The sequence below is a fragment of the Diaporthe citri genome (assembly GCF_014595645.1).
Source record: "Diaporthe citri strain NFHF-8-4 chromosome Unknown scaffold_4, whole genome shotgun sequence".
Taxonomy (NCBI): Eukaryota; Fungi; Ascomycota; class Sordariomycetes; order Diaporthales; family Diaporthaceae; genus Diaporthe; species Diaporthe citri.
Genome location: NW_025064849.1, coordinates 1,617,208 through 1,630,674, shown reverse-complemented (window position 1 = coordinate 1,630,674; position 13,467 = coordinate 1,617,208). Strand labels below are relative to the sequence as shown.

At 55.8% G+C, this 13,467-nt stretch overlaps 6 protein-coding genes across 6 annotated transcripts; 2 read left to right on the top strand and 4 right to left on the bottom strand.

Annotated features, from left to right (window-relative positions):
- Positions 1-354: 354 nt before the first annotated feature.
- On the top strand, positions 355-1,191 carry INS49_009650 (uncharacterized protein; the record flags this gene model as incomplete). The annotated part of the gene is made up of 1 exon (XM_043170378.1): positions 355-1,191. One exon carries the CDS (start codon positions 355-357, stop codon positions 1,189-1,191), a length of 837 nt encoding a protein of 278 aa, XP_043024943.1.
- Positions 1,192-1,728: 537 nt separating this feature from the next.
- INS49_009649 (uncharacterized protein) lies at positions 1,729-2,864 on the bottom strand (the record flags this gene model as incomplete). Its single annotated transcript, XM_043170377.1, has 3 exons — positions 1,729-1,795; positions 1,862-2,000; positions 2,063-2,864. The coding sequence occupies 3 exons, from the start codon at positions 2,862-2,864 to the stop codon at positions 1,729-1,731; spliced, it is 1,008 nt and encodes a 335-aa protein (XP_043024942.1).
- Positions 2,865-4,938: 2,074 nt separating this feature from the next.
- INS49_009648 (uncharacterized protein) lies at positions 4,939-5,628 on the bottom strand (the record flags this gene model as incomplete). Its single annotated transcript, XM_043170376.1, has 3 exons — positions 4,939-5,346; positions 5,407-5,467; positions 5,570-5,628. The coding sequence occupies 3 exons, from the start codon at positions 5,626-5,628 to the stop codon at positions 4,939-4,941; spliced, it is 528 nt and encodes a 175-aa protein (XP_043024941.1).
- A 1,656-nt stretch (positions 5,629-7,284) lies between these two features.
- INS49_009647 (uncharacterized protein) lies at positions 7,285-8,183 on the bottom strand (the record flags this gene model as incomplete). Its single annotated transcript, XM_043170375.1, has 2 exons — positions 7,285-7,850; positions 7,919-8,183. The coding sequence occupies 2 exons, from the start codon at positions 8,181-8,183 to the stop codon at positions 7,285-7,287; spliced, it is 831 nt and encodes a 276-aa protein (XP_043024940.1).
- A 3,385-nt stretch (positions 8,184-11,568) lies between these two features.
- Positions 11,569-11,857, top strand: INS49_009646 (uncharacterized protein; the record flags this gene model as incomplete). Its single annotated transcript, XM_043170374.1, has 2 exons — positions 11,569-11,665; positions 11,751-11,857. The coding sequence occupies 2 exons, from the start codon at positions 11,569-11,571 to the stop codon at positions 11,855-11,857; spliced, it is 204 nt and encodes a 67-aa protein (XP_043024939.1).
- A 215-nt stretch (positions 11,858-12,072) lies between these two features.
- On the bottom strand, positions 12,073-13,372 carry INS49_009645 (uncharacterized protein; the record flags this gene model as incomplete). The annotated part of the gene is made up of 3 exons (XM_043170373.1): positions 12,073-12,530; positions 12,692-12,941; positions 13,013-13,372. The coding sequence occupies 3 exons, from the start codon at positions 13,370-13,372 to the stop codon at positions 12,073-12,075; spliced, it is 1,068 nt and encodes a 355-aa protein (XP_043024938.1).
- Between the last annotated feature and the right edge of the window lie 95 nt (positions 13,373-13,467).

Sequence of the window (13,467 nt, the reverse complement as noted above, 5' to 3'; positions counted from 1 at the left end):
TGGTCATAGATATAACACCCAGTTGTAAATATTAATACTGAAATACGGAGTGTGCAGATACAACGACGTAGTAAGCATCTTCACCGCCTCTTAGGCCCCTCCGAGCACACTGGTTACAGTCAAAAACATTATCTTCAGGACGAGAACCCCCTATCTAGCCCTTGTCTCTGCAGCTGTTCGTCCGGAATGCCAGTGTTTCTGACTTGAGACTATCGCAGTTTAGCCGGTTGCACTGACGAAGATTTCACCTCACCAAAATGCCCAGGAAAGGGCACATCAGAGCAGCAGCTCCTCAACCTCGTACAATGTGCCGACTCTGAAAGTGAGAGCTCTGTCGTCTGGAGCACCTGCTCGATGCCCGCCACAAGAACGGAAATCGGACCGCCAGCGGCATGTACCTGCACAGACTCAGACAGCGGGATCCTAACAGGGCCCAAGAGCTTCGCCCAGGTCGCATCCTTGCCGACAGCCACTGGGGAGACGATCAGCTTCCAGCCCGGCCACACACCAAAGGCCAAAGGCAGCGCGACGGTCACGTCTACCGCAACCGACGGCCAGCTGACGACGATGACGGAGCCGCTCGCCACCTCCACGGCCACTGCGCCGAGCACAGCTTCCGGAGACCCGGGGCTGTCCAAGGGCGCCAAGGCGGGCATCGGCGTCGGCGTGGCAGCGCTCGGCATGGCGGTCGTCTTGCTCATGGCGTTCCTCTTCGTGCGATGCCATCGGATCCACTCTAAGAAGCAGCCACCGGGAGAGAAGACGGCATACCACCCCGCCGCGCCCGGGCCGGATATGGCCCAGTCGCCGCCGCCGCAGTACGGGAGCCCAGGCATCTTGTACAACCCGCCGCCGCCGCCGCCGCATCATGACGTCTCGGCCTTTGGGTATCCGGGCTACACTGGCTTCAAGTCGGAGCTCCCCGCCGTGCCGGTCGAGAGCAAGTCCGCGTCTGGGTTCACGTCTGAGCTCCCGGCGGATAACGGTATCTCCACTAGCAGGCATGGCCTCGATAGGAATGCTACGCCGTCGATGCTGTCCATGCCGGGGTCACCCGGACACCACAGCATGGTGTCGGGTATCTCGAGGGCGCCGTCGGTCGCGCCTTCGATGCACTCTAGCCAGGGGGATGCGTACATGAGGTACTCTGTTAGCGGGGATATGGCGCCCATTGCTGAGCTGCATGGGTGAGAATCGGAGACGGGGCTGGCTGCCAGTCTGAGGAGACCGTAGGCTGCAGGAGGACGGGTGGGGAGCAGCTTTGTGGGAGAGCCTTGATTAATGCACACGAGGCGATGCTAGTTAGAAAGCTCCGTTCTAGGGATATTCAGCTTCATGACATCTTGTACGCAAAGTGGGTGAGGGTTGAATGCTGTATCGCCGACCTTGTTGAATACATGACACATGCGCATGTAAATGTCTGATCTATCCGCGCTCTCACACAAATTCACGTCTGCATGCAGCAACTCATGGAGAGACCAAATTTCCTCGGAGTACAAGTCTGGGCCCCCTGGTGAGAGTAACTTGTTTCATCTACATTTCGAGTCTTGTATTTATACAATTGTGATTTGAGAACCACCATCGCAGCTCTGTCATCACCGAAGCGAACCATTCAAAATGAACCAGCCACTGGGGCTACTCGTGCTCTTCTTCAGCCCGTATGAATCTCCACGACGTCACAGCAAACTGTGGCCGCTTATCCGCCCTGGACTTTTTTCCAAGAGCCACTTAAGCCCTGGCGACGTCGCGGGCGTGGCGGCGCTTCTTGCAGGACTTGGCGGCAGACGTGGCGGCACTACAGACCAAACGTTAGCATCTGAATCCTCAGACCGACAGCATTTAACGCTCTCAGGATACCTACGGGGAAGCTGAGCTCGTCTGGGCGGCGGCAGCTGAGCCGGTCGGGGCCACAGCCGAAGGCGCCTGAGACGCAGCACCAGAGCCAGTCGGGGTAGTCTGAGCAGCCGAAGTGGATGCCGCAGCTGCACCGGAAGCACCGCCTATTGAATGTGAGCACATGTATCGACTACAGAAGGAAGAGTGAGAATTGGTTCCAACTTACTGACGACTGCACTTGCGCTGGCAGTGATAGGGACAGCAGACTGAGCCAAGTTGGTACCAGCAGCGATCTGCGTGGGACCCGGGATATCATATGAAGTGAGGGAGTTGTAGATGTTGACCAAGATGCCCGCATCGCTCTCCTTGTACAAGGCCTCGCCGAGCGTCCCGGAGGGCTGGAGCGAGCCGGTGCCGGTGATGGCGAGGTTGAAGCACTGGGGGTAGTTCTGGGCGCCGCCGGCCGACCCGGCCGAGTGCAGCGCGATGATCTCGTGGCGGAGCACGTAGTTGCCGGTCGCGAGGGTCGACGGGATCTGGAGGACCCACGAGTTGTTGTTGCTGATGAGCTCATCTGTTCCCCAGGTGGAGGCCGAGGCGTCGGCCAGGCCGACGGCGTCGATCTTGAAGAACTCGAGGGCCGTCTTGTCTGCCGTCACGCAGTCGTCGCCGGCGCACTTGGCGAGGTAGTCGATGACTGGCCCCTTGTGGGAGGTGGGCCAGGTGTTCCAGTAGACCTCGATGGTGTCGCCCGCCTTGGCGGTCGCGTAGCCCTTGGCGTTGGTGGCGGACTTGTGGCAGATGATGTCCCCTGACGCGTAGGCGCTCGGGGCCACGAAGCCGTTGTCGGTGTCGGATGCGGTCCAGCCCACGACTGTCGGAGGGTCTGACATGTAAGGGAACGAAGTTGGGTCATAACCCTCGTACCAGGTGCCAGCCACGTTGATACCGGTAACATGACCGTGAGCAGCCACAGAGGTGGCGCCGGCCACGATGGCAACGAGGGCCTTGACAGCAACGAAAGACATTTTGATGGGATATCTTCTGGTGTTTGGAGCACAGTCGGTTGAGGCGGGAACAGACCAGCTTTTTGTAAGAGAATGGCGGGATGGGCAAGAGTTGTCTCCAGTCAATGAAGTGAACAAATGTTAATGAAGATTTCCTCAAGAAAAGAATCGATAGAAGAGACTGATGGTCTTTGAAAATTCTTGGCAAAGGAATACGCCCATGGAGGCGCGAGACTGATATATATACATGATGGGCATTCGTCCTCCTGCCGTGCGAGCTATGGTCAGGTCAGGGGCGGGAGTTCGGCACCGAAAGCTGGCAGAGGAGTCGACGTGCAGGTGTATGGGTCCGATCCGACTCATCCACGCACGGAATAGCCCAGTCCTCTCGACCGGTGCCCGTTCGGGTGCCCCCACTCGGGCAAATGTTTCCTGCGTGCCTGTTTCAGTGAAATGAATGTTTACGAGTCCAACCCGAACGTGGAAGGCATGGGTATGGGGCTCCGTGGCCAGTACCGCATGGGGACTCTGCCCAGAGATATCCACAGAGATTCAAGTCATTGTCTGTACAAACCTTCAACCATGATGTCTCTCAAGTGAGGCGAAAAGATCATGTGGATGGCATCGTGCACCGCCAAGACACCAAGATCTGCCAAATCTGGGGGTATCTCTTGGCGACGGGCCTTGGACGAAGCTTGGCAACGGAAACATTGATGGAGATGGCGATCCTGGGGGATTCGATCAGGGGCTGGCAGCCGGGGGGCGAACGGTGAGTGAACATTTAATCAATGCGGTGGGCCTGTCGTTTTACATTTTGCGCGCGCGGAAGAACAGTTTCCTGGGATGCACGCTAGCCCGGCCCAGTGCACCAATCCACCAAAGAGTGGCATTGCTTGGCTGCCATCTCGGGCCTTATCCGGGAATGCTGTGACCTTCGAGGCTGCTGTCGACATTGCGGTCGCTGAGCTCTGAGATGGGCACCACAGATAGGAGGGGCGTTTTGTTTGAAAATACAAGGGTCTAGGACCGGGACAGGATTACAGGACTGGCGGCGCTTGCTCAAAAGCGTCGGCCGGAAAAAAAAAACATCATCCTGACCCACAGACGTCAGTGATGCCAGCAACCTCCAGAATGAGTATGGCCGCAGCGATAGGAATGAATGTTTTCGGCTGTAAGGAAGAGGAAAGCTTGATCGCACGCCAGTCCTGAATGCAGAACTCGTGGCCTTCAATTTATGTGAGACACCGGTGGGGCTCAGACTTCCTGTCCAATCGCGAAGTCATCATGGCCTCGAGAAATACTAGGAGTAACATTTGGTCGTCATTGACTGACGGTGATCCGGCAGCAGCCCTGGATTTTCCTTGGCCATCATGATATTTGTATCCTTATCAGTCCGAGATTATTTTACATCGCAATGCGCGGTCCACTTTCTTCTCGATGTTCTGCTCAATGCAACAAACCAGCACACACTTGCTCCTTTGAGAGAAATCGCAATCTACAAGATGATGACGGGGGCGCACAGCAGCTGCAGACTGTCCAGCAAATTCACGGTTAGTCTTCCTGTGACATGAACAGTACGGCGATAAGGAACTCACCGAAAACACTCTGAAGTGTACATAATGTACATAAGTCTACAGAAGTTCTTGCGACTCAGTATCGCCTGGGAATTTACAACGCTCAAAGATTTAGGCGCGACTGATAAGCTGTTCTAAGCAGCTGCGTTGGTTCAGTGTTCAACTCGCTACCTATTTACAGCTCACGTTGCGGCCCTCCGAGTGTCAGTGACACACTCGCGGCTCGCCTCAGGCATGGAGACTACAACTATTCTCCGAGGCAGATAAAGTAATGCACATATGCGTTCCACAGTCAGCTTTGTATAACTCCAAAGATAACTATGTTTGTCATGTAACCCATCCTCAAGTTTGACTATCTACAAACCCATTCCCCAAGAACTTTTTCATGTCTCGTACACTTCGTTATCGTAAAGCACCGTCCCAGTCTTTCCCTTTTTGGTGTCATCATGGCCTCTAATGCATCTCACGTACATGAATTGGCCTTACATCACGTCATTTTCACATTGCAGTACTCGTCATGTTCATCTCAGGCTCCCACTTGGCCTCCTGTTCAGGTTCTTCATACTCTTTTTCATCCTGAGGCCAAAAGTGCTCACGGAGCGACGGAACCGGACGGTAGTTTCACAGGCGGGGTTGGCGCTGGGTTCCTTCGCCTCGGATCCGGGGCGGGCCTCGCTATCGGCCGAGCTCGTCGAAACGTGTGTCGAGGCCCTCGACGCCTTGCGAGGGTGCCCGCCGTAATCTGGGCTGCTCAGGGCTGTGGAGGGCGGCCGCGGGAAGCCTGTGCCCTCGATGCAGCAGGGGCACCCTGAAGGATGATCTGAATCTCTGTACCACATGGGTTGGCAGTCGTCTTCCTCCTCCTCCTCCCCCTCCTCGTCGTAGTCGACGTACGCTGGCACATTTGCTAGGCGAAGGCTCGAGCACCACTTTGTTTCGTGGTCAGCGTTATATGTCCAAATGCCTGCTTTAGTTCCAGGGGTCCTCACCATGGGTGTTGAAATGGCGACAGGCTCGTCGGATGTGGGCGAGAAGGTTGGATCGGGCGACCTGTGTGGCATTAGCTATCGTGATCCAAACGGCCCTTGCTATTGGTCCTTCAACGGTCACAGTGCTCGCGATCAATAGAGACATGGATAGTGCTGTTATTACTTTTGTGGCGTCTTCTTCCGTGTCTCGCCGAAGAGGTGTCGCAGCCAGAAGCGGACCATAGCGGGCTAGGGCACGGCGCTGAATAGAATGTATTAGGCCTAGAGGCTTGACTACGGGTGATACCGACGATAGTGAAGAGAAATGGGCGTATGAGAAGAGCAACGATGTGAGACGGACGGCAAGGGTTGGTTGGATGAGGGAGGGGGAAGACGGTGACACGGTAGAAACATTGTACAGTAGTCCAGGCAAGGGTAGGTCAAGCCCAGGACTTTCGTTCCCCATCCGACTTATATCACAAGAAACTATCGAATCATTCTAGAGCCCGTCCATGTGGCGTCAACCGTGTGGAGACATCCGAGCGAGGTTGGTTGACAAACAAACCTGATAAAATAGCCTTGTTCGGACAATTTGCAGGGCTTCTGCCGCACCCTGCGCCAATAATATGCATGGCACTGACCCATCTGCAGGCCCCAGAAGCGACCCCCCCCCCCCGACTCCTGTCACAATACCACATCCCGCATCTTATGTCTGTGCGCCCGAAGCCTGAGGATCTTGCCCATCTTCGTCCAATGTTGTCCCAGCCCGATGAAGATTTTGCCCATCTGCCTGCATAGTATGCGGATCGTGGAGGGGCACGATGTGGGAGGTCAGTATGGCAGCCTGTCTCGGTTCTAAAGCTTATGCTGATCCAGCAAGTGAGAAAGGAGAAAAAAGCCACACATGAAACGAAACAAACGAGAGGCAGGGGGGACGCGCTACGGATTTGGGGCAGCCCTCCCTCCCAAGTCCCAACTGCGGGGCCGCGGTCCAAGGCACATTCCCGCGGCCGTGTTGCCCTCATCGAGTCGGAACGGCTGCTGCTAATGCAACGTCGCTGCAGGCCCCAACATGAACGGCGTCCGAGCGCAACAGGAACCCCCTCGGCTCGATAATAGCCCAAGTCACCAGCCTCTGCAGGCTTTGCAGATAGGCTGGGTCACGGCTCGAGCCCTCTTCCTTGCTGGGCTTTCTTCCACGCCAGCCAAGCGTCACAGGACCCGGCTTCATCAGGGGAGCACGCAGGCTTGAGGCCGGGGATGGGACGTCTGTGATCGGCACTCTGGATGCCCTCGTTCTCTTCGGTAATAAGCTAAAGTCTAGTATTATCCCCCGCGCTCTGCGAGCATGACCCGTGACAAGATTTGTCGTCGATTTCCCCGTCATACTCCCGCTCTGTCTGCGCCTGCATGTGTGGACGACCAATGGCAGGTAGTAACAGTGTCATAGCCCCCTCCCCCTTTCAAGGTCAGATGCTCTCCCGCTGACTATAATAACAAGCTTTGCCCCGAGATGTCAGGGTTCAGGAGGCCCGACGCGCCAAGGTGGCCGTGACTGGCCTGGTCCGACTCGTGCCTGCGAGGCCAACGCCGGCAGATGTCCAAGGTGGCCGGCCGGATTTCCCGGGGCCCAGAGAGCTTCACCAAAAAGACATCAAAACGTGGACGCCGTAAGCGCGCCGGCCCGTGTCGCCCGGGTCGCGTTGTGGCTCCATCCGCCAGGGTGCCGCCACAACGCCGTCGTTTCCACTCGATACTCCTGCGCTTGGAAGTTTTCCATCATGGTTTCGTAAAAATAGGTCATGGATTCTATCATGTCGTTCTGTCGTACTATAAAGTTGTGTCGTCGTGTCCGCATGGTGCATTCGCATCGTGTTCCGTCATATCCCGTCGCATTTCTCATTTGTACTCGTTCCCGTTGATCATAACCGCCTCATGAATTCCGCCGTTCCACCCGCACTTAACCATCCAAAACATCGCGAAGAAGGGGGTCGTCATGACCGCAAGCACGCCGCCGAGGACCAGCTTGAAGATCTCGGGCGCCCACCGCGACGCATAAACCCAGTCGCCGCCGGCGCCGACCTTGGACCCCACGGCGGTGAGGATCCCGACGGACGGCCCGAACAGGATGCAGAAGCTGACAAACGCCACCAGCAGGGCCCGGACGACCTGGGCGAGCACGTACAGCGCCTTGCGCTTTATGCTGCCCCGCCGCTTGCGCTGCTGCTTCGACTGGTCCAGCAGCATGAACCAGCGGACCCAGCGGCTCAGGCGCTCCGTCGAGCTGGGCTCCGTGATGAACCCGATGGGCTGGATGTTGCCCTTGCGCAGGTCCCGGTTCACGATGAACATCTCGATCATCCACGTCATGAGGCACTGCACGATGATGGTCACGGCCGTGTCGCCGGCCAGCGTGTTGGGGAACTGCCACAGCCTGATGGGGTCATCGGTCGTGGTGTACATGGCTAATGGTTCCCGGGAGCGTCAGCCAAAACAGATTATTTGCCACCAGAGGCTTGGGATACCGACTAACCATAGGCGAGGGCAAAATTGATGCCCCCCGATATGATCAGGGCACCGATGCCATGGGAGCCGGCAATGTACAAGAACTGGTGCAGAGTCAGGTGTGAGCTCGGCACCCTCTTGTCCGGAAGACGGCCGGTCGGTGGAGTCTGGCGTTCAGACGTGGTATAATTGCTCAGCGGTAGGCCGGGTTCGTCCTCGGATGTCTCCCGAAAGTTCGGCTTGGAGACATTGGTCCACCAGGTCTGCAGGACGTTCTTCGCTCCCCTCACCATTTTGACTGGCTGTATCACCTCGTCGGTGAAGTGGACTTGTCGAAAGGCAGCGGACCCATGGGCAGAGGAAAAAATTGCGAAGACCGAAGACGGGATGCCGCACATGCACACTCAAGTCGGGGTGGCACCGGCCGGGACATTATAAGAAGGACATGAGTTGGCACATACGCCTTGCTCTCCTCTGCTAACGACTGGGCTCTTCCCTCAGAATGCTGGCCGTGGCTGGGCACCGGCCTCTTGTGATCGCAGCCTTACTGCTGGGGATCCCAGCCCGGCATTTATCCTTGGCATATATGCAGCACGCGCCGGCTCTGACACCTTAGCATTGCCACCGGCGCTTGCACCCGGGGCTGAATGGTTGGGCTAGTGTGCATGATTGATCAGAGGTGGTTAACGAGGCTAGCAAGACCGCGACATGTGCGTGCATTGTTGCGTTCGTCGCCGGCGCGGCCCAGCCCCCAAGGAGAGGGCGGGCGGTGTTCGCCTTGTGCTCAACATCGTGAGACGAACACATCGTAAGCACCAGACTTTTTTCGTTCGAGGAAGCATGATAACTCTGTCATTGGGTTCCAGGCGACTGTGCACGTTATCATGCTCTACACACTGCAGCAAGACGTCATTCTCCAGCTGATCTACGGTATGGAGCGTCGGATTCATCCAGTCTGGCCATGCACGGGGCCCAGTGCACCCAGGCTCAACCCAGGAAACAGGCGCGAGGTGCGGTCTAGAAAGCCCTTCCGATTTGCTCAAACACGGTCAATGCAGGCAGCCACCGCCGCAGGCGAACAGTCCGATGTGGGAGGCTTGGCTTCGCCCAGAACATCGGACGGTGACCCAATCTACCCCCAACATCGCCGCGTCGCCGTCTTCCGCGCCGTCACGGGCCAGAAGGTTGCGGACCGGCAACAGAGTTGCATCCGCCTGAGGCCTTGTTTCATTTCTCTGGTTTTTTAGTCCTTCTCTCGCCTCTCTCACTGCTCATGCTGCGCCATTCCGTGCCGTCGCTCAATCAAGGATCGGGTTCCGGCCTGGATTCGCGTAGACCGGGAACCTTGCCAAGCCGCCCCAGACAGCGGGCGGCCCTTGTCGCGCCCGTGCCGTGTCATGCGGTGATTCGTGCGCTGGCGCCGCCTTGCCTGGTCCGACCTTGCCCTCGACGAAATCTCTGGTGACTGGATGTGATGTGCTGAGGACTGGACCCGAATCGATGACGGCTCAGCGCCTCCACCTGGGCTTATCCTTTCCTTTGAGGTGTTTGAGAACCAGCCGCGGCTTTCAAGCAGGAGACGGAAAATTCTGGTAAGAACTCAATTCCCTGCGTCCTTTATGCCAGGGGTGGCTCTTGCAACGTTTTGTGATCTACGACATGACGCTTCATGGGCAGGGGTCAGCAAGTCGGACGAGCCTCAAGGGCAAGGGCATTCAGTCGTAACGCTGGCTGTTCCTCGTGTGCAACTTTTCCCGTGTTCGCTCTCGCTCGTGTTGGAAACGGAACAATTATGCTTGTGTCGTAAATATGGTTGCCAACACATAGGGCACACAGAAATCGATTCGAAAGACTCGGGCATGAGCTCCAAACTGCACCGTCGTTTCGCCTTGCGAGGAAGGCAAATGAGGCCACTTTAAAAGTCTATTAGCTTTGCACAAAGTGTGGCTGAGCCGAGGAAAAATAACTGGCTGCAGACTAATAGTATCCAAGCTTTCGATGTTCTGAACAAGTTATTCCCTCAAACGCTAAAACTTGCACAATCACACTACGTGTATATGTCAACCTATATAGTCTACTTAACCTGCATTCGGAGGATAACCAACCAGTTACAATGAAGTTACTTAATACACCTGTATAGACTCGTAAGCTTAGTTTCTGCGGTCCCAGTCCCACATGTTTGATGAGCTAAGAGTTGTCAGTCTGACACACCGAACATGCACATTATTCGGCGATTAAGATGGCCGCGAACTCTACGGTACGAGCCGAACAAATCTATTAGCAAAATCATTATTGCCAGGGGTCTGTCTTCGTATCTGATTTGATAACGGCCCCAAGACACGGCTGCATACTTTGCGAGCACAAATCCCCTGTCGCCACCTCGATCGACGGCGTACTAGTATGTGCCTGTTTACGAAAACGATTCGTCAGCTCACCATTCAACAACGGAAAACAGGAGTGACACCCTGGGCTCGAGAATACGTGATGGGGGTTAAGGCCGAAGATCGTAAAGCCTGGATCTCAAGGTCCCGAGCCCTGATATCCCCATCACATCGACTTGATTGGCAGTTGGAAAAGGCACGTTCCACGTCTCTGGCGACGTTCGCCACTGTAATAGTCCATCCAGAAGCCTGATTGGTCTGTGGCGCTTCTAAGGAGGCCTGCTTGCAGAAACCGGGTCTGAAAGCATTTGCTTGGAAGGAGGAATAGAGGAACGAGCTCGAATGATCATTCTCTGGCCTTATCTCAACCGGCCATTCCTTGCGAAGCGTTCAGTTCGTATCTGATTATTATTTATATTCCATGTTTCCATTGCAATGCTCTGACTGATACAGACTCATCTGTGGCGGGTTACTTAATTCATCCTGACTATTGGCGCATTTTCAATACAATGCCTACCTGCAACGCGCTTAGGAGGTGGTTATTTGCTACTGTTACCTTTGAACCACAGATCAAGAGGTCATTCTGCAGGCTTGATGTTGAGAAGAATTGCTTGTCCTAAAACCGGCCGGGTCGTTGCTTTTGAATTGAGAACTACACCGCACCCAGAGACCTTTGCCACCCCCTTTTTCCTTGCTTCAAGAATCTTGAGCGCATCAATCTTTTTCTATGAATATCTCTCGAAGAACTTGTGTCAATTCAACAAACCGATCTCATCGTGCGTCGAGTTGTTCGTCATAATGAAGACGTCGTTGGGATGAAGTCGGCACATCTAGCCGTGAGCCCCACAATGATTTCATGTGCCTTGCAGAGCCGCTACAACATGCCAGGGTCGTGCTGATCGTTTGATGTCATCTTAGGGTCGAACCAGCTATCGCATATGAGTCTGACGTATCACGTAGCCAATGGCTTGCATGCACTGCCTCCAAATTGACCAGCAGCGATGCTGTAGTCGCAAAGTGAAGCCGACTAGCCAGCTAGCCAGCAGCATCAGCCAGAAAACTGGATTGGGGTATTGCACGCAATGACGAAAGCTGGACGACAGCATATCCAACCTGCTCAAGGTAACAACAGATAGAATCATACCAGCACATTGATGTATAAGTATAAAGAGTCGACATGTCGACGTTTTCCAGACTGTGAACTGTCCTTGGCATCAATCCAATTCACAAGCCTTTACAACTCATACTCTAGACCTCAACTTTAAAAATCACAGACAATCACCCAATTTCACTCAAAATGGACTCCCTCAAGAACGCCGCCCAGAACAAGCTTGGCAAGGACTCTCAGCCCGGCAACAACGTCGAGCGCTCCGCCGATAACGCCGTCGACCAACGTATGAATCACCCCTTCGCTGCTCGTCAACAGCCGCACCGCTCCCCGATTTGAGATCAGAGTATGCTAACTAGGCACATCAACAGAGGTCGACAACGCAACCGGCCAGGCCGGCGTGCCCTCATCAACCAACAACACCATCAACGATGCTGTTAACAAGAAGGTCAACGAGAAGATCCCCGGCGGCAACTAAGCCTAGGGAGGGAATGATACCACGAACGTCAGCAGTGTAATTACCATGTATATTACGAAGAGGGATATGTACAGGAAAGCGCGTTAATATTTACGATCCAAGATTCCTCATACTCCTATTATACTGCTCCAATATCTACCTGCACGTGCATGTGCATGGGTATGTGGTGAACGCAAGCCCACGCCCCCCTCCGAACACGGCCCCTCCCCGGTCAACTACGCCCACTTCGCAGCGCTGAGAGCACCATACTGCGCCGCAGTGATGGGCAGCACGCTGCCGTGCCTCAGCCCCCCGGGGAAGTCGGCCGTGCTGGCGTTCGCCCAGCCGCTGTTGCTCCGGGGGTTCGTCGTCGTAACGGGTGCATAGCCGTTGCCGCCGTAGTAGTCGACCAGCAGGTTCACCTTGCCCGCGGCCTTGTTGTCCCAGTACGCCGCGGGCCCTTCGGTCTGCGCGCGGATGTAGGCGCCGCTGCCGCCGGGCCGCGTCCAGGTTCCGTTCAGGCCGGTTGTTGAGTACTCTACGAAGACGTTCTTGAGCGTCTCGTCCTTGAGGAAGCGGAGGTAGGCGTTCGTGTCGCTGCTGCCGTAGGGCAGGATGTTCAGGTCGATTATGTTGGTGGGGGCGTAGTCGATGTAGGTTGCTGGTGCGCTGAAGGTCTTGAAGTCGCTGGTGTCTGTTTACTTGGGTCAGTGGATGCTCGGAAAGAGAACTCTGAGACCATCTCGCTGGGCTGGCACAAGGAGTGTAGCTCATTGAGAATTGTGCTCGGATCAAGCCATCAGGCTTGAGACCAATGGCACAGGAGGCGGGGGGGGGGGGGGGGTGGTTGCATACAGGCAAAGCGGATCTTGATATTCGATGGGGTGCCGGTGTGGGCGGTGTCAGAGGCCGCATAGAATTTAGAAGCCCAATGGACCAGGTACTGGCCCTTGTTGGCATCCCAGAGAGCCTCCGGAGCCCAGACCATGCCGGCAGTCTTGTCCTCGACCTGAACCAGCCTCTCGTTCTTCCAGTTGATCAGGTCGGTGCTCTCCCATACGAAGATCCCCCTCGAGCCGGTCCTCTGCGCCGCGTCCCAACTCGTCTGTAGCTTGGTCAGTATTAAGTTAATCAATACTTGAGTCGCGCTGCCGCGTTCGCAGTATGGTCACTCACCTTGCCGATGTCTAGATCCGTACCGACGATGTACCACTTCTTTCCGGCCTCAGCGCCACCGCCAGGAACTATCGCGGGGTCACGGACACCACCGGTGCCTGCGCTGGGCACGATCACCGCTTTGCCACCGTTGAGCGCCTTGAACGAGATCGCATCGTTTCCATTGCTGAGATAGAAATAAACATCCGGCTCGTCACCGAGGAAGAAGGCACCAAGGTAGCCCGTCAGACTCGGATCAGCCCGCCTTTCCGGTAGCCCGAGCTCCCTGAGGTCCAGGTGTTGAGGGCTGCGGGCCACCAGTGCCAGTGAGGAAGTGGCAAGCAGCAATGCTGCGGTGACGGTCTTCAGTATTGATGGCATCGTCGTGTCTTGTTTGACAGTAGCACGCGCGGAACTACAAGGTGTTGACGCGGTTACGAAGGACGGGGTAAAGGTTGTGGGAGAACAGGCACCAT